Below are 26,166 nucleotides of genomic sequence, written 5' to 3' on the forward strand. Positions count from 1 at the left end.
GGAAATTGTCAAAAATTATTTGAATAAACAGTCAACTGAGTATTTTCATTTTATGGTATTTGTTGAGGATATAATATACCTAATAAGACATTTCTATGAAATTAAGTATAAATATGGGCCTGGAAATAGGTTTAAACATTTCAGTAGAGATCAAAAATCAAACCCCATACACTTTAAAAATATTAGCAGTTTATTAGGAATTCTTCCCTTTCTCACTTGTACTAGTAACAAGTTACTGGTCTCAGTATTTTAATCTAGACAATTGGTCAATCTGTATAACTACAACAAAAAAAAATAGGCATTAATCTTTTAATGAAAAAGGAATATATAAAAACCCTTAGGTTTTGGAATACATAGAAACTCTTAAATTTCTATATTTTACCTTTTCAGGTTTATATATGCAAGTCTTGTATTAATAGTCACATATTTTAAGATGGGAAAACAAGTTACTTTTTTATTTTATTTTATTTTATTTTTTATAACAAATTTAATCAGTTATACATATACATATGTTCCCATATCCCCTCCCTTTTGCGTCTCCCTCCCACCCTCCCTATCCCACCCCTCCAGGCGGTCACAAAGCACCGAGCTGATCTCCCTGTGCTATGCGGCTGCTTCCCACTAGCTATCTACCTTACGTTTGGTAGTGTATATATGTCCATGCCACTCTTTCACTTTGTCACAGCTTACCCTTCCCCCTCCCCATATCCTCAAGTCCATTCTCTAGTAGGTCTGTGTCTTTATTCCTGTCTTACCCCTATGTTCTTCATGACATTTTTTTTCCTTAAATTCCATATATATGTGTCAGCATACAGTATTTGTCTTTCTCTTTCTGACTTACTTCACTCTGTATGACAGGCTCTAGGTCCATCCACCTCATTACAAATAGCTCAATTTCATTTCTTTTTATGGCTGAGTAATATTCCATTGTATATATGTGCCACATCTTCTTTACCCATTCATCCGATGATGGACACTTAGGTTGTTTCCATCTCTGGGCTATTGTAAATAGGGCTGCTATGAACATTTTGGTACATGTCTCTTTTTGAATTATGGTTTTCTCAGGGTATATGCCCAGTAGTGGGATTGCTGGGTCATATGGTAGTTCTATTTGTAGTTTTTTAAGGAACCTCCATACCGTTCTCCATAGTGGCTGTACCAATTCACATTCCCACCAGCAGTGCAAGAGTGTTCCCTTTTTTCCACACCCTCTCCAGCATTTATTGTTTCTAGATTTTTTGATGATGGCCATTCTGACTGGTGTGAGATGATATCTCATTGTAGTTTTGATTTGCATTTCTCTAATGAGTAAAGATGTTGAGCATCCTTTCATGTGTTTGTTGGCAGTCTGTATATCTTCTGTGGAGAAATGTCTATTTAGGTCTTCTGCCCATTTTTGGATTGGGTTGTTTGTTTTTTTGTTATTGAGCTGCATGAGCTGCTTATAAATTCTGGAGATTAATCCTTTGTCAGTTGCTTCATTTGCAAATATTTTCTCCCATTCTGAGGGTTGTCTTTGGGTCTTGTTTATGGTTTCCTTTGCTGTGCAAAAGCTTTTAAGTCTCATTAGGTCCCATGTGTTTATTTTTGTCTTTATTTCCATTTCTCTAGGAGGTGGGTCAAAAAGGATCTTGCTGTGATTTATGTCATAGAGTGTTCTGCCTATGTTTTCCTCTAAGAGTTTGATAGTGTCTGGCCTTACATTTAGGTCTTTAATCCATTTTGAGCTTTTTTTTTTTTTTTTTTTTTTGCGGTACGCGGGCCTCCCACCGCTGCGGCCTCTCCCGTTGCGGAGCACAGGCTCCGGACACGCAGGCTCAGCGGCCATGGCTCACAGGCCCAACCACTCCGCGGCATGTGGGATCTTCCCGGACCGGGGCACGAACCCGTGTCCCCTGCATCGGCAGGCGGACTCACAACCACTGCGCCACCAGGGAAGCCCGAGCTTATTTTTGTGTATGGTGTTAGGGAGTGATCTAATCTCATACTTTTACATGTCCCTGTCCAGTTTTCCCAGCACCACTTATTGAAGAGACTGTCCTTTCTCCACTGTACATTCCTGCCTCCTTTATCAAAGATAAGGTGACCATATGTACGTGGGTTTATCTCTGGGCTTTCTATCCTGTTCCATTGATCTATCTTTCTGTTTTTGTGCCAGGACCATACTGTCTTGATTACTGTAGCTTTGTAGTATGGTCTGAAGTCAGGGAGTCTGATTCCTCCAGCTCCATTTTTCGTTCTCAAGATTGCTTTGGCTATTCGGGGTCTTTTGTGTTTCCATACAAATTGTGAAATTTTTTGTTCTAGTTCTGTGAAAAATGCCAGTGGTAGTTTGATAGGGATTGCATTGAATCTGTAGATTGCTTTGGGTAGTAGAGTCATTTTCACAATGTTGATTCTTCCAATCCAAGAACATGGTACATCTCTCCATCTGTTTGTATCATCTTTAATTTCTTTCATCAGTGTCTTATAATTTTCTGCATACAGGTCTTTTGTCTCCTTAGGTAGGTTTATTCCTAGATATTTTATTCTTTTTGTTGCAATGGTAAATGGGAGTGTTTCCTTGATTTCACTTTCAGATTTTTCATCATCAGTATATAGGAATGCCAGAGATTTCTGTGCATTAATTTTGTATCCTGCAACTTTACCAAATTCATTGATTAGCTCTAGTAGTTTTCTGGTAGCATCTTTAGGATTCTCTATGTATAGTATCATGTCATCTGCAAACAGTGACAGCTTTACTTCTTCTTTTCCGATTTGGATTCCTTTTATTTCCTTTTCTTCTCTGATTGCTGTGGCTAAAACTTCCAAAACTATGTTGAATAAGAGTGGTGAGAGTGGGCAACCTTGTCTTGTTCCTGATCTTAGTGGAAATGATTTCAGTTTTTCACCATTGAGGACGATGTTGGCTGTGGGTCTGTCATATATGGCCTTTATTATGTTGAGGAAAGTTCCTTCTATGCCTACTTTCTGCAGGGTTTTTATCATAAATGGGTGTTGAATTTTGTCGAAAGCTTTCTCTGCATCTATTGAGATGATCATATGGTTTTTCTCCTTCAATTTGTTAATATGGTGTATCACGTTGCTTGATTTGCGTATATTGAAGAACCCTTGCATTCCTGGAATAAACCCCACTTGATCATGGTGTATGATCCTTTTAATGTGCTGTTGGATTCTGTTTGCTAGTATTTTGTTGAAGATTTTTGCATCTATGTTCATCAGTGATATTGGCCTGTAGTTTTCTTTCTTTGTGACATCCTTGCCTGGTTTTGGTATCAAGGTGATGGTGGCCTCGTAGAATGAGTTTGGGAGTGTTCCTCCCTCTGCTGTATTTTGGAAGAGTTTGAGAAGGATCAAGTTACTTCTAACAATTTTTTTTTTCTAGTAGCATGTTACTATGTTAGAAAGATTTGACGGTGCATTCATTTAACCTGGTGATCTTCTATTAACAACAAATTAAACCTTGTTGTAAAGAAATTCTTTATAGTATCATGGCCGGATTTCCTAATTTTAGGGAAGGCCAGACATGCTGCAGTTAAAGTTTGTTGTGATGAGATTATAATAAATTTGTTCAAAGAGTTTATGAAGTTTTAACTTTTAAGGTGCTAGAGAGAAACATAAAAAGATGTCACTGTATCATCTAAATATTTGACTGTTTTGATCATAATCTATACTTTTAATTTTCTAACTGATTAAAACCAAAATCTGCCTCATAATGAGTCTCATTTTGGCATCTCTGTAAATGCTGCTGTGTGAAAGTAAAAATAAGGAAAATAAGTTGTGATAGTCACATTCATAACTTTCATTAAAAAATATGTATTCCCTGAATTAGGTCATATCAAGTGGTCATCATTCAGTATGAATTCCAATGTTATAAACAAAAATAAGACATTAATGGATTTTCTCTACTTATTTTTAACAGTGTACTTCATTTTTGCTGATTATCAACATCCCTATTATTGAATCCCTGGGCCCTTCTAGTTCACATTGCTTTTGACTTTGGGGATTGTTAATTATAGAGATTGGATCTTATTAAAGTATTTGCTTCACTCAGAAGTCAGATAGGTCAGTGGCACTCCCTCTTAAAATGTGCCTAATCTTTTTTTCTTATTTCAGTAATGACACCATTCATGGTGGTCTGAATTTTTATACTGTAATGTAGAAATTAAAATTAGCATCGTGTTGGGCTTCCCTGGTGGCGCAGTGGTTGGGAGTCCGCCTGCCGATGCAGGGGACACGGGTTCGTGCCCCAGTCTGGGAAGATCCCACATGCCGTGGAGCAGCTGGGCCCATGAGCCATGGCCGCTGGGCCTGCGCGTCTGGAGCCTGTGCTCCGCAATGGGAGAGGCCACAACAGTGAGAGGCCAGCGTAACGCAAAAAAAAAAAAAAAAAAAATTAGCATCGTGTTGAGATTTTGAAATTTTTTCAGTCCTTGAAGTTTTTGCTACATACCCTATACACTTCCCATTATTTTCTCCCTCTAAGGAATCAAGAGATTTCTTCAAGGTCCTTGCTTTCTGAAAAGGAAGAGCAGTCTTATGACAGACCATTTGTTTTTTCTTTCTGCCTCTCCAACAGGTGGGCAGTGGTCAGAGTCCTGACTCTCCTAGTCCTCCTCTGACCTCACGCCAGCAGGAAGGCGGAGGGCTCCTCGTTACTGCTGGTTAGAGGTGGAAGTCCAGGCTCCCCATAATGTCTCCACTGATCCCACATGATGGAGAGTGGGGCCACATTACCTTCTAGTAGGCATAAAAGTCCCGGCTCCTTCCTTGACCCTCTTTGACACCATACCAGTGGAGACTGGTGGGGAGCCACTAAAATGTTCAGTTACAGTCCTGCAAGGGTGGAAGTTTAGGCTCCCAGTTAGCCTTTGTTCCATGGGTGGGATGAGGCCACAATTTTTTGTGAGGTATTTGGCTGAAGTAGGGTAGTTACTGTCTAAAAGTTTTCTGTCTTGTTAAGTTGCCCCTTTCCTGGTTCTTTGGATAGAGAAAGCAGGCTTTTGTTGGTTAGTTTGTTTGTTTGTTTTTGTCTCTTTCCATTGGTGTTTCTGGATTGCCAGCTTGGAGATGTCAGCTCCAAGGCTAGGATACATGAGGCAAAAAAAAAAAAACCCAGGGAACTGATCACCATGTCATTCCTTGGGTCTTGAAGTCCTTAGTTGTCTTGTTTTAACCCTTTAGAATCTTATGTTTGTTTTAGATGTGATTGCCAGGGTTTTTAGTTTAGGAATAGGGAAAAGTACATCTGCTTTATCTTCCTGGAAGCAGAAGTCACTGGTTGGCATATAAAATTATATAAATTTACTACCTTTAATAAAAAATTAAAAACAGTTTAAAAAAATCCATATATAAGTAATATGACTTTAAAATGAAAAGCATTAGATCTAATATTCTCATTTCTGACCTTTCTGGGTTGTATAATTAATAGCTAAAATAAAATTATTTTTATTGCATTCTCTCAACAAAATTTTCATGTCAATGGCATAGTGGTTGAAAGCATAAAGGAAATAACTAAATATAGAGTGTTTTTTGGATTTAAAATTTTGGAGCAAATTTAAAGAGAAGGTTTAAAAAGTGTAACAAACTTTTATCAGCCATCAAAGTATCTTCATTTAATGGGCAAATGTTTATGTTCTTTCTCCTTGGTATTTGTTAGCCTGTGGGAAGCACCCTAAACAGTATCATTGGGGTTTGTTAAATAGTTACCAAATAATATTTTAAGTTATTACTTTTATATAATTCTTTAGGGACTTGACCTTTCTTAAGAATTTTAGTTTTTATTTCTTATTGAATTATTTCATATTGAATGTGTATTTAGAAACTTTTAATAATTTGTATTTACCATTTCTTTATGTGTTAAAGGATATTATCCCTATAATATTCTTCTGAAGTTTGTATAGCTTAGTGTTAAAAATCTCTTATACAGAATATTTGTCATAATCTCAGGCCCTTTTAACATTCACAACAGTGACTGTTCTCATAGAAAGTGATAGTACTGTATATGTGGGTATTGCATAATGGGCTTTATTTGGTAAGGATGATGTCATTGCGTGGGATGGCCTGAAGGAGTTATTAGAAGAACATAAGACTTTTAACTTTTAACTACTAGCATTTCTTAATAAATGCCATACAGTTGAAAACATTAATTTGTGTTTGGACTGGCTTAGCTTTAGAGATTTAAAGAAATAAGTTCTACTGTTATAATTACAAAGCTGAATAGAATGAAATATCAAACACTTTTTTTTTCCCCTGGGAAAGAGAAATGGAGTTAGGAAGGAAAGAGATAATAAACAATTCACATTTTTTGTTACACAGTTATGAAGTGAACTTTTTCAGATTTGGGATTACAGAATACTTTCTGTAGTTTTGGGTTTTTTTTTAAGATTTATTTATTATTTATTTTTCCTTATTTTTGGCTGCTCCAGGTCTTAGTTACGGCACACGGGATCTTCATTGAGGCATGCAGGATCTTTTGTTGCGGCGCATGGGCTTCTCTCTAGTTGTGGCGTACGGGTTTTCTCTCTCTAGTTGTGATGTGCAGGCTCCAGGGCTCATGGGCCCTGTAGTTGTGGCGTGCAGGTTCCAGAGTGCATGAGCTCTGTAGTTTTGTGGCATGCAGGCTCTCTAGTTGAGGTGTTCGGGATCAGTAGTTACACCACACGGGCCTAGTTGCCCCATGGCATGTGGTATCTTAGTTCCCTGACCAGGGATTGAACCTGTGCCCCCTGCATTGGAAGGTGGGTTCTTTACCATTGGACCACCAAGGAAGTCCCCAGAATACTTTGAATTTTTGTTTCTTTAATTTCTGTATTATTTGGTTTATTGCCAAGATATAAGATACGGTTTTTAGAAAAGTCCGTAATTTTGGAGGAAGATTTTTAACATACATATCACTAAAAAGAGGCAGATTACATTTATTTTCTACTTTGAGTACTATACATTTTTTATTGTGATAAAATATATGTAACAAAATTTACCATTTAAATCATTTTTAAGCGTACTGTTCAGTGGCATTGAGTAGATTCACATTGTTGTGCAACCATCACCACTGTATCCATCTGCATAACCTTTTCATCATCCCAGAGTGAAACTATATTAAACAGTATCTCTCCATTACCTCTTCCCTCTACGCCCGGTAACCATTTTACTTTCTGTCTCTGAATTTGAGACAGGTGAATTTGAGATAGGTGTCTCATATAAGTGGAATCATACAATATTTATCCTTTTGTGTCTGTTTTGTTTCACTTAACACAGTGTTTTCAAGGTTCATCCGTGTTGTAGCATGTATCAGAATTTCATTGCTTTTTAAGGCTGAAGAGTATTTTGTTGTATACATATACCACATTTTGTTTATCCATTCATCTGTTAATGGACGTTTGGACTGTTCATTGGGTTGTTTCCACCTTTTGCCTATTGTGAATAACATAGCTGTACTATTGGTAGACAAATACCTGTTCGAGTCCCTGCTTTCAGTTCTTTTGGGCATATACTCAGAAGTGTAATTGTTGGATCATAAACATAATTTCATGTTTAATTTTTTGAAAAACCACTCTACTGTTTTCTACAGCAATTGTACCACTTTACATTCTCACCAGCAATGCACGGGGGTTCCATTATTCTATATCCTCACCAACTCTTGTTATTTTCTGGCTTTCGCTTTTAATAATGGCCATCCTCAGGCTTCCCTGGTGGCACAGTGCTTAAGAATCCGCCTGCCAATGCAGGGGACACAGGTTCGAGCCCTGGTTGGAGAAGATCCCATATGCCGCAGAGCAGCTAAGCCCGTGTGCCACAACTACTGAAGCCTGCGCGCCTAGAGTCCATGCTCTGCAACAAGAGAAGCCACCGCAATGAGAAACCCACGCACTGCAACAAAGAGTAGGCCCCGCTCGACGCAACTAGAGAAAGCCCACGCACAGCAACAAAGACCCCATGCAGTAAAAAATAAATAAATAAATAAATAAAATGTATTTAAAAAAAAAATAATGATGGCCATCCTCATTGATATGAAGTGGTATCTCATTGTGGTTTTGATTTGCATTTCCTTAGTGATTAGTGATGTTGAGTGTTTTTCCATGTTCCTTTTTAGCCATTTGTATATCTTCTCTGGAAAAATGTCTGTTCAAGTCCTTTGCCCATTTTTTAATTGGATTGTTTGTTTTTTGTTGTTGAGTGTTAAGTATATATATATGTGTGTGTGTGTGTATAATATTCATTCTGGATATTAATCTATCATTGATTTACCCATTTTATTTTTAATTCATGTTGCAGAGGATTGGTGGTGGTGTGGGTATAATCTGACCTGGTGTGTAGGTATCTCTCCTATATTTCCTCTACTGCTATTAAGGATCTTTTCTTATGATTTCCTTCATGGAACCCACATTTTAAAGATTAATTATTAATTATCTACCAAATAAACTTTGTTTATTCAGAAATAATTTTCCAATTTTTAATTTAAAAATAGCTGATTAGGGCTTCCCTGGTGGCGCAGTGGTTGAGAGTCCGCCTGCCGATGCAGGGGACACGGGTTCGTGCCCCTATCCCGGAAGATCCCACATGCCGCGCAGCGGCTGGGCCCGCGAGCCATGGCCGCGGAGCCTGTGTGTCCGGAGCCTGTGCTCCGCAACGGGAGAGGCCACAGCAGTGAGAGGCCCGCGTACAGCAAAAAAAAAAAAAAAAAAAAAAAAAAAAAAAAAAAAAAGCTGATTAGAGAGTTGATCAGCATGATCTATCCAGTGTTGGCACACTGAATTAACTTAATTCTAGCAGATACACTTGACCTTTTAATAAGTCAGATATTGTGTTAGATGCTAAAGACACAAAGCTCTTGGTCTCAAGGAACTTAAAATCTAATGAAGAATTACCCTACTGTGTGATAATTGCTACACTAGAGTAATAGAAACACAGTGGGCAAATCCTTTGAGTGCCTAGACAAGTCAAGGGAAGTATGAGATTATGCTTGAGATGGCTCTTAAAGGAGGGACAGGAGTTTACCAGGGTATCAAGAATGAGGAGAGCCCTGGAGTTCAGTGTTACTTCCTTTGAGAGGGTTCCCAGGGTAAATGTTACTGGTATATATGACTCTGAAAAGCTGGGAGGGAAGGAGAGCCAGCCCCTGTGAATGAAAGGGAGAAATTAAGAACATTGTGAGCTGAGCAAACACCCTAAAGATGTCTCACTATATATTTACATTTATGATAATAAGCAATACACAATGGCTAAAACATCTATTTTTTTAAATGAGAGATTTGGCCCCTTTTTCCTGTGTGCTTTAGGTAACCTGCTCATGCATAAGAGCTGGAAACACTGAAGAACACTATATATCAGTAGAAATGAATAAGTACGGTTATTTAAGTTTAAATTTAAAATATTTGCATTAATTGGTTGAATGAATTTAACTTATTTTGGGTGTGATTCAAATAGGTGGTTCATTTTAATGGAAATGTCACCACATTATTTCTTCTGATAGCTTACATGAAAATAGGGAGAAGAATAGACAGGTAGAGGAGAGTACGATATTAGATCTGGTGGGTCAAAGGAAATGATCTCAGGCACCTTATTATAAAAGTCAGACACTGGTCTGGAAGAAAAAGGAAGGGTGCCTCCTGCAGCACTAAGGAGAATCAAGAATGGTGATTGGGCTTCCCTGGTGGCGCAGTGGTTGAGAGTCCGCCTGCCGATGCAGGGGACACAGGTTCGTGCCCCGGTCCGGGAAGATTCCACATGCCGCGGAGTGGCTGGGCCCTTGAGCCATGGCCACTGAGCCTGCGCGTCCGGAGCCTGTGCTCCGCAACGGGAGAGGCCCGCGTACAGCAAAAAAAAAAAAAAGAATGGTGATTGTAACAGTTTGACTGTATCTGAAAGAATTGGCAAAATTGAGCAGACTTTTTAAGAGCAAAGAATGAATTTGTTGAACTAAACACAGAAACACTACTTATATGTTTATAATTATTTTCTTTTAAGAGGTTTAATTTATAAAATTATTTAAGTTATTGCCAAGTTTTTGTGTTATAAAGAATTAGGGTTTTTCCTTTTCTTTTTTCTTTTTGTCAGCTTATGAGGAGTGAGCAATATCATGTTAGTAAAATAATTATATTATTTTTCTGGACCTTGTGACCTTCACAGCCTCAAACAGAAATAGGAAGTCAGAAAGTTAGCTGGGAGGAAAATGCCACATCAGTTAAATAAGTGTTTCCCAAAAACTTTTTTCAAGTTTAAGAAGCCACACTACTGTCATCTTTGGGCTCCAGGTTTGTCCCCCGGAACTAGGAATCAACTACTTCTAATTCATAAAATCATAAAGTTATTGAACAGTTAATGGGAGAAATAGACTTAGGAAAAAAGTACCTTTTAACATGCTTCTTACCTGAAAAAAAAAAGTAAAATAATTGAAAACATCTCAGTGAAAGTGTTAGAGAAGAAGATTCTGAAATATTCTAGAGATTAAGATGGTAATAAATGGTAGAGCTAGGGGTGAAGTCTGGCTATATCGTAGGTCTCATTTAAGATAATAGTTTTTCTCTAAATTGCATTCTTTTGGGGTATAGTTTTGAAAACTTATTGGCAGGGTATGTAATGAGCAATATTTCAAGATGAAAGAAAATATTATGAGAATTGGATAACACTTCTAAGGATGGTCTTTGTAAACTCTAAAATTGAGTTCATTTTCCAATATTATATAAAACCAGAATCCATTCTAGGCAGAAATTCACGTTCTTTCCTGTGTGAGCAAAGAGAGTCTTAAGTTGGTTGACTTTTTTGGTCTTCTCTGCATTATTTGAAAAGGAAAAATGTGTAATACATTTGAATGATATGTAAAAATAAGTGGGGGAGAAAAATTTAATTAGAAAATTACAGGAACATATGCACGTATGTATGTGTGTAAATATATATATGCCCTTTCTTATCAAGATTTAAGATTAATACTTAGTGATCTTTATTGTCCTATACCTCTTCAACTAACATGTTTCACTACAGATAGCCACATGTATTTATGGCGATTTAAATCCTTTAGATAACCTCTGTACCTATCATTATATGGCAGGTTATATAGTTTCTTTAATTGTTCTGCCAGAGCAGAACTAGGGTGCCCTTTTTTCCAGCCTTCAGTAGCATTTTTTTCCCACTGTCCTCCAGCCTCCACTAACAGGCACTGGGAGGCCCCTTAGAGCCACTGCCTGCTGCCTCATTTTAAGCCAGTGCCAGATGTTTTAGTTTTTTGTTACACACCACTTGCAGGTACCAATTTCTGTTTTGTTTTTCAATTGCTGTATAACAGACCGCTACAAAGCTTAGTGGCTTACAAAAAAAACCCAACGGTCATTAATTCTGAAACTTCCCTTGGGATTGGTGGTTTTCCCTTTTGCCCCCTACCCCACAAATCTAATGCCACAGATGTTGCTGTTACACGAGGGTGAAAAATAGCTGATTCTAGAACTGGGGCACAGAAGTTGCAAGATAAGCCTGGAACATCTTGCTGTGTCAGAATATAAGGAAATGCTAGGGACTTCCCTGGTGTCTCAGTGGTTAAGAATTCACCTGCCAATGCAGGGGACACGGGTTCGAGCCCTGGTCCGGGAAGATCCCATGTGCCGCGGGGCAACTAAGCCCGTGTACTGCAACTACTGAGGCTGTGCTCTAGAGCCCGTGAGCCACAACTTCTGAGCCCACATGCCACAACTACTGAAGCCCACATGCCTAGAGCCCATGCTCTGCAACAAAGAAAAGCCACTGCAATGAGAAGCCCATGCACTGCAATCAAGAGTAGCCCTTGCTCACCACAACTAGAGAAAGCCCATGCACAGCACCAAAGACCCAACACAGCCAAAAAATAAATAAATAAAAAAATTTAAAAAATAACGGAATATAAGGAAATGTGAAAAAAAATGAAGATGGCATATCAAAAAGCTATAGGAGCTAGTTTAAAGGGGGAGATCTCCTAATCAGGTCTGGGTCATAATGGATTATAACATTGAATAAAATGAAAATCCATGAGTCTATGCAGCAAACAGGTCAATAAATCAATGTACATCTATTTTTTAAAATAGGAAGGTATAAATTAAAAACATTTTGTAGGGGCTTCCCTGGTGGCGCAGTGGTTGAGAGTCCGCCTGCCGATGCAGGGGACGCGGGTTCGTGCCCCGGTCCGGGAAGATCCCACATGCCGTGCAGCGGCTGGGCCCATGAGCCATGGCCGCTGAGCCTGCGCTTCCGGAGCCTGTGCTCCGCAACGGGAGAGGCCACAACAGTGAGAGGCCCACATACCACCAAAAAAAAAAAAAAAAAAAAACATATTGTAGTTCAAAATGGAAAAAAGTTTCAATGTCATTTTTGTTTTTAATACATTTATTTATTTGATTTTTGTCTGTGTTGGGTCTTCGTTGCTGTGCACGGGCTTTCTCTAGTTGTGAGTGAGGGCTATTCTTTGTTGCAGTGCACGGGCTTCTCAATGCGGTGGCCCCTCCTGTTGCAGAGCATGGGCTCTAGGCACGCGGGCTTCAGTAGTTGTGGCATGCAGGCTCAGTAGTTGTGGCTCACAGGCTCAGTAGTTGCGGTGCATGGGCTTAGTTGCTTTGCGGCATGTGGGATCTTCCCAGACCAGGACTCGAACCCGTGTCCCCTGCATTGGCAGGCAGATTCCTAACCACTGCGCCACCAGGGAAGCCCCCCAGTGTCATTTTTTATATACCTTAACCACTCTTATGGTTGTAACCTATCTCAGCTTTTTTTAATTATAAATACTTATCTGTGGTTTGATACACATAACAGTTTTTCCCTCAAGAGTTGGATTTGATTCATTTTATCTAACACTTACTTTTTTGGAAATAAATTATTTTCAATCCAGGTTATGCAGTATTTAAAAAAAATCATAAAGGTAAAATTGTGATTTGGTCCTTTATCAGTATATTAATTATGTTATTAGTCTTACCATAGATGAAGCTCTGTAAGATGGAGGACAGGATTCTTACTCATTTCTGATTCCAGGGTTTTTGTTTCATTCATTTATTTGGTCCTTTTTTTAAATAAATATTTTATTGAGTACCTACTATGTGCTATGTACTATGGCGCTACTAAGCGCCAACTATACAGAGTTGAACAAAACAGACATAGTTCCTACTCAGTGAATATTTGCTATATGAATCTAGAGTGATCATTCTTGTGCACCCCCCATTAATATTAAAGATTCTTTTTACTATTTTTTTAGACTTTTCTCTTTAACATATTATTTTTAAACTTAAAGTAGATCTGAGATGAGTTTAACTTTGAGGGTAACGTTTTTGTAAATTAGGAAAATAATCAGGCATTTGATTGCAAACAAAATGTCTTAAAACTTTTTCCATTGAAATATTTCTTTTAGTTAATTGAAACTTCCATGGTACATTTTTTAGCGAAAAATTTTCTCATATTTTTATCGGACCAAAATAGGCTTTTTCTGCTTTGCTTAACTGAATAATACATCCAAGGGCTATGCCAGAGTGGTATAGTTGTTGGCTCATATTACTAGCATTAGCAGAAAAGATAATGGCTGGTGCAAGACCAAGGCCACATTCAGGATATGATACATAGAAGTAACTTAATAGCTTAATTGCATAGTTGCTTATTATCCAGTTTGTGGCTGTTTACAATACTTGGCAAATCTCAATTGAGCTTGCAATCTGGAAAACAGCCTACAACTGACTACACTGACACAGAGATGGAAATTTAGGGGGCTTGTGTGGCAATAACTAGTCTTATCTGTATGTGTGAAAGCAAGTTTACTCTAGTGACACAAAGATACAGTAACCTCTCTGCTTATTTAACCTCACTGAAAGATAAGGAAACACATTTTAATGTAAATGTTTAAATAAATGTTTTCTACCTTTTTCCCTTTTAAAAGTAGAGTACACTGAAAGCAATATTCTTTTTGGTGACCAAAGATGATAAATTATTGTATTGTACTCTAATATTTTATTGCAGAGTACAATACTCTGAAATTAGGGGGATGGGTGTTATTTGTTTTTGCTGTATGGCTGTCAGCCTTTTGAAGCTGGCTTTATGCGTGTGTGCCTCTTTGCATTTTACAGTATATGAAGTAATTTTCCATGCAGTGTTTGATTTGATTCTTAGAACAATTCTAAGAGGCAGTGACAAAGAGATGAAGAGAAATGGAGAGGCCCAAGATATATTTGGACCAAGAAACTGACAGTGTTTGTTAATAGGATTAGATTAGGGGAAAAAAAGAAAGGTGTCAGGATGCTTCCAGAATTCTGACTTAAGCAACTGGATAGACAAAAGCAGCATGTACTGAGATAGGAAATACTGGAAAAGGAATATATTTGCGAATATATAACATTGGCACTGGCATTGTGTGTGAAGTCAGCCCTCAACAGCTAAGAAGTCTTTTTTCCCTCTATGGAAAAACAAAAACTTTGGAAAAGTTTCAAAGCATTCAGTTTACATACAAACTCAGGACACTGGCTATAAATGAGAATTTCCTACATCAATTTAGTTACCAGGACAAATATGGTTAAATTTTATATCAGTCTTTATTTCCTTTGTTTGAACTTTAATGATTAATAAAATTGGAAATATCGGTCAGTGGTCTAGCTGAGCCCTTTGCTGTTTTCAACACAATTGAGATTCTGATAGTAAGAAGGAAGGAAAGAGCATAGATATTCAAAGGGCAATGAACTACATTTGTCATAAATAACATGACCTTTTAAAAAGTCCAAATATATTGGGTAATTATGTTAAATATAGAGTGCTTCAGTTAAAAGATTAAGATTGTCAGACAATAAAAAGAAAGCAAAATCTACCTATGTGCTGTTTATAAGAAACACATTCAAAGTGTAATGATCCAGAAAGGTCGAAATTAAAGAATAGGAAAAGGTACTCTGTAGAAATATTGACTGCGTTAGTTTTCTATGCTGTATAACAAGTTACACAAACTTAGCAGCTTAAGGAACTTCATGGTTTCTTTGGATCAGGAGTCTAGGCACAGTTTAGACTGGTCTGCTGCAAGGCTTCAGTCAAGGTGTTGATCAGGCCTGAGTTCTCATCTCAAGGTGTGACGGGGGAAGGATCTGCTTCCAATCTCCCTCAGGTTGTTGGCAGAATTTATTTCCTGCAACTGCAGAATTCACAGCAGCTTATTTCTTCAAATTTGGCAACAGAGATAGGACAGATCAGATAGACAGTCATAACCACGGGAAAGACATCACATTATCTTTGCAGTATTCTATTGGTTAGGAGCAAGTTAGTTACTTTTGAAGTCCCACCTACACTCAAGTGGAGGAGGGAGTATTATACAAGGGTGTAAATAGGGATCATGGGAGTCACATTAAAGTAAGTCCACCAAACCAACCAAAAGAAGAGATTTCAAAGCAAATTACAGTACTAGGAATGGAAGAAGTAACTTAAGAATTATAAAAAGTTTGATTTATCAGGAAGGTAATAATTTAAAATTTTGGGGACTTCCCTGGCGGTCCAGTGGTTAAGACTCCATGCTTCCACTGCAGGGGGCACGGATTTGATCCCTGGTTGGGGAACTAAGATCCCACATGCCACACGGCATGGCCAAAAAAAAATTGATAACAATAATAATAATAATTTAAAATTTTATAGGTACCTAATAACAAAAGTCCAAGATACATAAAGAAAGGGTTAAAGAATTAAAGAGAGAAATAGACAAATAGCAATAAAAATGAAAGACTAGGGCTTCCCTGGTGACGCAGTGGTTGAGAGTCCGCCTGCCAATGCAGGGGATACGGGCTCGTGCCCCGGTCCGGGAAGATCCCACATGCCACGGAGCAGCTGGGCCCGTGAGCCATGGCTGTTGAGCCTGCGCATCCAGAGCCTGTGCTCCGCAACGGGAGAGGCCACAACAGTGAGAGGCCCGCGTACCACAAAAAAAAAAAAAAAAAAAAAAAAAAGACTAATATACCCCTCTCTCTCAGCAGTTGATAGAAAAAACTGACCAAAAAAAAAATCAGTAAGGACGAACCTTGAACAATGCAGTTAAACAAATGTGACCTAGTAGACATAACTAGAACATTATGCCAATGTAGAATAAATATTCTTGTCAGACTCACATAGAATATGTATAAAAATGGACCATGTGCTGGACCGTAAAGAAAATCTAAACAAACAAGAGAGGATTGAAATCACATAAAGCATGTTCTTTTACCATATACAGTTGTTAGAAATCATTAACAAAAAAGATAATTAGAATATCATTATAGGTTTGGAAATTAAGGAATTCATTTCTAACAGAATGAGATGAAATCATAATGGAAATTAGGAAATATTTTCTAATTGAATATTCTAATTTAAAAAATGTATATATAAAGACTCATGAGATATAGCTAAGGCAGCACTTAGAGGGAATTTTATAAAAGCTTTAAGTGCATATATTTGGAAAGAAATAAGTCTAAAAATTATTGAGCTAAGCCTCCATCTCTATAAATTAGAAAAAGAATAGCACAACCCCTCTCCCCCAATAAAAGGAAAATCATAAAGGTAAGAACAGAAATTAACAAAATAAAAACTGTACAATGAATAGGGTTAACAAAGCCAGAATGGATACTTTGAAAACACTAATGATATTTTCAAATCTCTGATGAGATTGCTCAAGAAAGAAATAAAGTACAAAAACCGAAGTCAGAAATGAAAATAGAGCCATCCGCACAGATGCTGTAAACATTAAAAAAAATAAAGAGGATATTGTGAACAACTTTATGCTAATAAAATGGAAAATTCTGATGAAAATAGCAAACTCCTAGACCGTAATAACCGAAAACTGGTTCAAGAAGATATATATAAAACTTTAATAGTCTTATTAATATTAAAGAAATTCAGTCAATAGTGAAAAATCTTCCTTCAGGGAAAACATAGGGCCCAGGTGGCTTCACCAGTGAATTCTAAGAAGCTTTTAAAATGAAATAATTTGAAAGCTGTATAAATCCTTTCGGTCAATAGAAAAAGAGGGAATACCCCCAAACTAAATTTTGTGAGACTAATACAACCTTGATATTAAACCCTCAAAGTTAGTATGAGAAAAGAAAATGGTCCAAACTCATTCATGATCATATATGCAAATATCTTGAACCAAATGTTAACGAACTCAGTCTAGCTAATGTAAAGGATAATACATCATGACTAAATTAATTTTATCCCAGGAATACAAGATTTAATATTAGAAAGTAAATTTAATATCATACTGATAGAATAAAGTTTTAATAAGGAAAAAAATCAGTTCTATTCTAATGGAATAAAGAATAGTGAAATAAAGAGTAAAATTAATTCAGTATTAATGTAGTAAAAGATTAAAATCCTATGATCATCTCAATAGATGGAGAAAAAGATTGATAAATATGACATTTGTTACTGATAAAAAACTCATAGCAAACTAGGAATAGAAAGGAATTTCCTTAATCTGATAAAGAATATCTACAGAAAACCTTTGAAATTAGGAACAAGACAAGAATACCTTCAATTACTGCTTTTATTCCACATTATACTAGAGGTCCTAGCCAGCACTGTAAGGGAATTAGATGGTAGATAGATAAGATAGGTAGGTACGTAGGTAGGTAGGTAGGTAGATACGTACGTACATTTCAGAAAGGAAGAAACAAGCTTTCATTATTCACAGAACTAGGTAATTGTGGATTTGGAGCTATCCAAATGAATCTACAGATAAATTTTATAGACTAATAAAAAGTTTTACCAAAGTTGCCAGGTACAAAATCAATATATTGAAATCAATTTTATTTCTATGAGTAACTAATGGTTAGAAAATAAAACTTGAAAAATATATATCATTTATAAAATAATAAAGACCTGAGAATAAATCAAGTAAAGATGTCATTTTTTTCCCAAATTGATGTTTGATTCAGTGCAATCTCAGTAAAAGTTCGAACAAGTGTTTTTATGAGATATAACAGGCTCATTCTAAAACTTACAAGGAAATGCAAGGACCTAGAAGGACCTAGAAAGCCAAGACACACTTGAAGAACAAAGAGGAAGGAATACCTCTCCTACTAGAAGTGATGTAGGAGTACATCACTCTACTAGATTTCAGGAATCATTGTAAGCTATAGTAATTAAGAGTGTGTAATATTGACATAAGAATATATAAGTAGTACAATGGAACAGATTAGAGAAGCCCCCAAACAGGCCCATAGAAATGTAGGCACCTGATATATGACAGGTGTTATAGGGAAATAGTTTTGGGGGGAGGTGATGGTCTTTTCAATAACTGTCACTGGGATAAATGGGTATCCCTGTAGGAAAACATGAAATTGGCCTCCTACCTCATATCATACTAGAAAATAAATTCCTGGTAGATTAAATGTCAGACTCTAAAACCTTTAGAAAAGAATATCTTTGTGACCTTGGAGTAGGGAAGGATTTCTTTTAAAACTGCAAATACCACTAACCATAAAGGAAAGGATTAATGAAACATTTTACTCTATTAAAGTTAAAGACTTTCATCAGAAGACACCACAAAGACTGTGAAACTTCAAACTACAGAGTGGGAGAACATATTTGCAACACATATAACTGATAACAGTCTCATATTCAGAATTTATAAAGATGTCCAACAAACCAAAAGACTTGAGCTGGTACTTTACAAAAAGGGAAATCTAGATGGCCAATAAACATATGAAACGCTGTTGTACCTCATTAATAATCAGGGAAATGAAAATTAAAATCACAATGAAATGCCACTGTATAAAAATCTTTAAAACATAATAAACATTAAAACATCTCAATAACAAGTATTAGCAAGGATATGAAGCCACAAGAACTCTGTACATTGCTGGTAAATGTGTAAATTGGTACAACCTCTTTGGAAAACAGTTTGGCATGCTCTTTTGAAGTTGATGATACATAAATCTTATTACACAGCATTTTTTCTCCTAGTTCAGTGTGTAATTGAAATGTTCATCAGTAGTAGAATGAGTAAATAAATTGTAGCACGTTCATATAGAATAGTATGAAGACAATGAAAATGAAGGAACTACTGCAGTATGCAACTACATGAATGAATCTCAAATGTTGAGAGAAGGTCACAAAAGAAAACACATAAAGTATGCTCCTACTTTTAGAAAGTTGAGAGGTGTGCTAGGCAGAATTATGCACCCCCCCGCATTAGGATGTAGGGCTGTAGGGATTAGTCTTCATCCTAATCCCTATAACCTATGAATATGTTACACTACATGGCAAAGGGGAATTAAGGTTGCTCATCAGGTGTTCTTCAAATAGGAAGATTATCGTTGATTATTTGGGAGCAGGGGGAGGTGGGCAAATCACAGGATCCTTAAAAGTGGAAGAAGGAGGCAGAAGAGGGAGATCCACAGACATGGCAGCATCAGAAGGACTCTACCTGATATTGCGGACTTGAAGATGGAGGAATGGGGCTATGAGCCAAAGAATGTGGACAGACTCTAGAAGCTGGGAAAAAGAAGAAGACAGGGGCTTACCTGGTGGCGCAGTGGTTGAGAGTCTGCCTGCCGATGCAGGGGACACGGGTTTGTGCCCCGGTCCTGGAAGATCCCACATGCCACAGGGCGGCTAGGCCTGTGAGCCATGGCCGCTGAGCCTGCGCATCCGGAGCCTGTGCTCCGCAACGGGAGAGGCCACAACAGTGAGAGGCCTGCGTACCGCCAAAAAAAAAAAAAAAAGACAGATTTTCTCCTAGAAGCTCCAGAAAGAATGAAGTTCTGCTGACACTTTTTTTTAAATAAATTTATTTATTTTATTTTATTACTTATTTTTGGCCTCATTGGATGTTCGTTGCTGTGTGTGGGCTTTCTCTAGTTGCGGCGAGTGGGGGCTACTCTTCATTGCGTTGCGTAGGCTTCTCATTGCGTTGGCTTCTCTTGTTGTGGAGCATGGGCTCTAGGCGCCCTGGCTTCAGTAGTTGTGGCACACAGGCTCAGTAGTTGTGGCTCACAGGCTCAGTAGTTGTGGCACACAGGCTTAGTTGCTCCTCGGCATGTGGGATCTTCCCAGAACAGAGATCAAACTCGTGTCCCCTGAATTGGCAGGCAGATTCTTAACCACTGCACCACCAGGGAAGTCCCTAAGGAGCACTTTGTAATTGAAATTAATTTCTTTCATGTCTTCAATTTTTAAAATCATACTAACAAAATTTAAATAGGAATTTATAAAATAATTTTTGTTGTATTTTGTATTAAATAAGTTATTTACCATGTGATTCTGTAGGAAATTTTTTTTAAGGGAGGGCAGCAAGCGTGGGTGACAGTTTACAGCTGCATCTTTTTTCTTTTTTTTTTTAAGCAGAGGTCTTCTTAGAAGCCCATATGATTTAAATTTATTTATTTATTTACTTATGGCTGTGTTGGGTCTTCGTTTCTGTGTGAGGGTTTTCTCTAGTTGTGGCAAGCGGGGGCCACTCTTCATTGCGGTGCGCGGGCCTCTCACTATCGCGGCCTCTCTTGTTGTGGAGCACAGGCTCCAGACGCGCAGGCTCAGTAATTGTGGCTCACGGGCCCAGTTGCTCCGCGGCATGTGGGGTCTTCCCAGACCAGGGCTCGAACCCGTGTCCCCTGCATTGGCAGGCAGATTCTCAACCACTGTGCCACCAGGGAAGCCCTGTAGGAAATTTTTATTTGTAAATATTTGATGCCCTCTGTTACCTGGGCTTTAACTTTTTCCTAATGAATACAATATGGGGAGGCATTTTGGTAAGATGGTGGTCTTTCCCAACTTCAGTTACTAACTACTACTTCAGAGTGAAGCAACTCGGAGTCTCACAGGCTGGTGGGACCTGTAGGGAATATGTGAGTCTGGGGGATATACTGGGATCCAAATGAAAATAAGAGGCAAAAACCTATGGCAGTTATCAAAACTTTTGAGTTCTCAGGAAGAACTGTGCCCCAGAGGGGAAGCTTAGTTCCAGTGCATCATGGAGCTTGTTTCCACTATTTTGATGTTGAATGCCATTCACGGTACTCTAGCAGCTTGATCTGAGCTCCAAAGATGAGGCAAGCCATGAATTGGCAAAGGAAGATAATTCATTTAAAGGAACTCCAGCAGCCAGAGAGGATGAACAAGGATTACATCTAGAAGAAGTGACTTCAATGAAATAGAACTATTCGAAGAGATAGATGACAAGTTTAACAAGTAAAACAAAACAGAATGTTCCAGTAATCCCACTCCTGGGCATATATCTGGAGAAAACTCTAATTTGAAAAGACATGCATGCACTCCAGTGTGCATAGCAACACTATTTATAATAGCCAAGACATGGAAGCAACATAAATGTCTATTGACAGATGAATGGATAAAGATGTGGTGTGTGTGTATGTATGTGTGTGTGCGTGTGTGTACACACACACACACACACACATACACACAGTGGAATATTACTCGGCTGTAAAAAAATGAAATAATGCAGCAACATGGATGGACCTAGAGATTATCATACTAAGTGAAGTAAGACAGAGAAAGACAAATATCACATGATATCACTTATATGTGGAATCTAAAAAGTGATACAATGAACTTACTTACAAAACAGAAACAGACTCAGATGTAGAAAACAAACTTACGGTTATCAAAGGAGAAAGGAGAGGGAAGGGATAAATTAGGAGTTTGAGATTAGCAGATACGAACTACTATATATCTATCAGCAAGGTCTTACTATATAGCACAGGGAATTATATTCAATATCCTGTAACAGACTCTAATGGAAAAGAATCTGAAAAAGTATATATATATCAAGTTTTATGAATCACTTTTCTATTCACCAGAAACTAACACAACATTGTAAATCAACTATACTTCAATTTTAAAAAAACAAAAAACAAAAAACTAAATTATCCTGAGATCCTCAAGAGAAACAGGGTGACATGCTTCTAATCATAGCATGAAAGAATTAAAAAGTGAGGGGAAAAACTTCTCTATATATTAATTTAGGGAGAGAATGATTACTGTTGAGACTCAGATTCATGGTTTGGAACATTAAGTGGAAGAGTATATCAAAACAAAAAAAATATAAAGAAGGAGAAGGAGCAAATGGAGGAGATGCAACAACTAAAGGTATAATAGAGGAGAATTTCTCTGGTTTAAAGAAGGATTGAAAGAACCAACTGAGTTCTGGATGGAGGGAGACAAAGAACAAGCTGCTTACAAAAGAAAAATAATCAGATATGTGCTGGACTACTCAGTGTGACACTGGAAACTAGAAGGTAGTAAAATAACATCTACAGATTACCAAGAAAAGAATTGTGTATACCTAGCTGAAATATCATTCATTTGTTATGGTGAAAGCAAGGTACTTGCAGATGTGCAGGAATTCAGATCCCCCATCTAAGGAAGGTTAAAGGATTCTCACCAAATAATTATCAACAGAGAATTTAAGGGGCAGAAGAAGAGAGAACAGTAGTGAGCAAATGAATCTCACAGTGTATTTAATTAAATCTAAATGGTTAATGATAGAGTGACTGTATTTCAGCATACTACTTTGTCCTCTTCATTTTCTGAAAGTTTGCAGCTGATGGAAAAGCTTGATTTGACTCAGGTTCTGTCCCTTTGGCAAGACCATAAATGAGGTTCTGTTCAAATGGAGGGCATATACTTTCTGATTATCTTTTTGTAAAAATAACAGCCATTAATACTCAATTCTGGATCCATTAATTCATTGAGAGTTGCAAAATGCTATATTCTATCATTTTTCATTTATTTCATTTAGAACACTTATATAAAGATGCTTCCCTTTATCTATTTGGTTACTCAGTGATACAGTTTACATAGGGAAGGCAAGGTAAATGTTTGCTTTCTGCCCCCCACCCTTTTATCACCTTACAAGGTAATGAATTGGTTCTTTATCATCTTTTGGGGAGGATAAATTCAGTAATATGTGATAGATTTCAATTCGCTGCAATTATTTTTTTTTTCGCTGCAATTATTATCTTTATTGAAGCTCAGATTATCTCATGTTTGGCCAGTGGGAGCAAAGATGGTTCCTGAGTCCTTTTGACATGACAGTGATACTTTTTTTTTTTTTTTTTTTGTGGTACGCGGGCCTCTCACTGTTTCGGCTTCTCCCGTTGTGGAGCACAGGCTCCGGACTTGCAGGCTCAGCGGCCATGGCTCACGGGCCTAGCCGCTCCGCGTCATGTGGGATCTTCCCGGACCGGGGCACGAACCCGTGTCCCCTGCATCGGCAGGCAGACTCTCAACCAATGCGCCACCAGGGAAGCCCAACAGTGATACTTTTTGACTGGTAAAGAAAGGGACAGTATTTTTTTTTGTTTCATTTTGCTTCGCTTTTCTGAAAACCTCAGAATGTTGTCTGAGTTTTTGGGAAGGTGGATTTTAGGGATCCATTTGTCTTCTAGGATATTTGGTACTTAGCATGATCTGTGATGTAATTTTTAAGCTGGTATTCCTTGCAATTTATGTTACTTGCAAAAAATAATGGTTTTATTTTTTAGTATATGTAGAGACTCAAAAGGAATCAGCATTTCCCAGCAACAGGTATAGAGGCATATGTTAAAATGGTTTATTCAATCATTTAATATTTGAATATTTAATCTGGACCAGTCTCCACAATAGGAGCTCTAGGAAATTCAAACAATTATGAAACCTGCTTTTTTATTTAAAATTTCAGTAAAATAAATTCCAAGGATTGATTTTAAACTTAATTTATTTTTTCTTTCAGATCTGTCACGAAATCGCCTCTCAGAAATTCCCATAGAAGCATGTCACTTCGTTTCTCTTGAGAATCTCAATTTATACCAAAATTGTATTCGGTATATACCAGAGGCAATTCTAAACTTGCAAGCTCTAACGTTCTTAAATATTAGGTAAGGATTTTTTTTTTTTAATTTTGTGTGATCTTTTCAATTTTCCTCTTCCCTTTCACTAAAATTTACATTATCTGGGGAATTCCCTGGCGGCCTAGTGGTTAGGACTCCGTGCTTCCACTGCAGAGGGCACGGGTTCGATCCCTGGTCGGGAGACTAAGATCCCACATGCCACGCGGCCAAAAAATAAAAATAATAATTTTTAAAAATTTTACATTGTCTGTCTATATCAGCAATATCTCGACATATTCTTAGACTAAATTAGCAGTATTTTCTATATCCCTCTAGTTTCTCCCTTTGTCTTTGTAATAATTAACAAACTCTAAGAGCCATTAGCCTAATAGACTTGGAGCAGTCTTGTAGCAGTGGTTTTCCAATTACATTTTCAAATAAGCTTCATCAAATGAGAATAGTACGTCTGAAATTACTTTGTTCGGTTTTTGTGATTACGTATTTTTGTGTACTAAGTTCTGAATATATAAATGCATTTATTCAACTCACCTCCATTTTTTCACATCTTACACAAGAATTCTTTTGTTATTTTATTTCATTATAAAAGTTATAAATGTTGACTGGAAAAGATAAACAAATGTAGAAAAGTAAAGGAAATTCATCAAAATGTGTCTGAGTTATATAATTATAGGTGAACTTTTACTTTTTTGTAGGCTTTTAGTCAAATTTTTAAATGAGTTTTTCCCCTTCTCATTAAATATCCTTTGGAAATATTCTTATATGTAGTCATTTTAATGTACAGTTTATATATTTCTAAAACTCATTTTCCCTCTTGGATATTTATTCTCTCAGTTTTTTCCCATGATCAAAGTAGTACTAGTAGACAGTTTTGTATGTGAATGTCTAATTATTAGATTTTAAAAGTTTTAAAGGCTTATGATCTGTGTTAGTAAAATCATCAAAGATCTTGAAAAAGGGGGGCAATTGTTACTAAGGATTAAGATGTTAAATCTACATAAGTAAAATTTTAACTTATTTTTATCCTAATGATAGATGTGTTTTTTACTTTCAGTTCTGATTTGTATATTTTTGTATAAATAAAAATTCCTTACCTATCCTTCAGTTAATATGATATATTTGAAATCACAATCTGTCCCTTATTTCCCATAGAATTATATTTGGGTCGTTTATGTACATTTGGTTATAATAATGTAATGATGAGGGAAGTAAATTACAAACACTTTGTATATAACTCTTTGGAAGGAAGAGGAGAGGATGTTAGTTATGTACCCTATTTTAAAATCATTTTTTCCTATATAAATTTAAGTTTAATAAAATAATAATATGTTTTGTTTATATGGCACTTCATTATTTACAAAGGAGTTTTATGGTGCAAGAGTCCTGTAAGCCCTGTCTGTGATTTACAGATGAGGAATCTGTGTAATTGCAGATAAATTAAACGCTGTGCCTAAAAACACAAAAGCTGACAAGTGAGGAAATGAAGACTCGAACTCAAATCTAATATCCTGTTTGTTCCTTGCAAGACTTACCTTTGTTAGTATACTTAGTATAGAATGAGAAAGACGGCAGTTTTTTTCCTTGAGTGGTGGGCTCTGACTTCTCTTTTTCTACTTACCCATTTAGTCGAAACCAGCTGTCAACATTGCCAGTACACTTGTGTGATTTACCATTGAAAGTCTTAATTGCTAGTAATAACAAATTGGTCTCACTTCCAGAAGAAATTGGACATCTCAGACATTTAACAGAACTTGTAAGTTAATATTTCATTTTTTGATTGTTTTATATATATGTGTGTGTGTGTATATGTGGGTGTGTATATATACACACACACATACTCTTTTGTGGTTTTGAGTTATTTTCAAGTACTGATAATGAAGTTTTACTGATTGATGAGCTCTCAAGTGCTTCAACACAGAATTAGGAAAGAACTGAAAGTACAAGTCTAATCAAAGTTTAATCAGGTTCTAATCAATATTAAGTAATTCTATGTTATTAAACTTTTGAGACATAATTTAGTAAAGGGTTTGAATTTTTTTAATTAAATCTCATTAATAGCATCAGTATTCTGATTTTTGGTTAGTGCCTATAGGGAATGGGCAGTACAAAGGTCAGGTTTACTTTTTTACCTTATAGGCTATCTTTAGAACCTAGTTCCCACTCTAAAGTGAGTTATTCTTTATATTTTCTAAGAAGCTTAACCTTCACCTACCACTTCTTGTTATTCTTGAGTGCTTTTGTTCTGGGCACGGGAATAAGACTTTTCTTATTTAATCACCACAATAACATTATGAATTGTTATCATCATATTATAGCTGAGGAAACTAGCACTCAAGATAGGTTAAGTAATTTGCCAAAGGTTCCAAAGGTTCCATAA

The 26,166-nt window shown here is 37.0% G+C and overlaps 1 protein-coding gene across 5 annotated transcripts in view; it reads left to right on the forward strand.

Annotated features, from left to right (window-relative positions):
• LRCH3 (leucine rich repeats and calponin homology domain containing 3) overlaps positions 1-26,166 on the forward strand; it is a 129,046-nt gene that overhangs the window by 22,544 nt on the left and 80,336 nt on the right. For all 5 annotated transcript variants that reach the window (XM_081236087.1, XM_081236088.1, XM_081236084.1 and 2 more), the window contains exons 2-3: positions 23,675-23,819; positions 25,416-25,542. In XM_081236087.1, coding sequence (XP_081092213.1) covers positions 23,675-23,819; positions 25,416-25,542 — 272 coding nt within the window. The remainder of the gene's footprint in view (positions 1-23,674; positions 23,820-25,415; positions 25,543-26,166) is intronic.

This window comes from Mesoplodon bidens, assembly GCF_964165515.1.
Source record: "Mesoplodon bidens genome assembly, chromosome: 5".
Taxonomy (NCBI): domain Eukaryota; kingdom Metazoa; phylum Chordata; class Mammalia; order Artiodactyla; family Ziphiidae; genus Mesoplodon; species Mesoplodon bidens.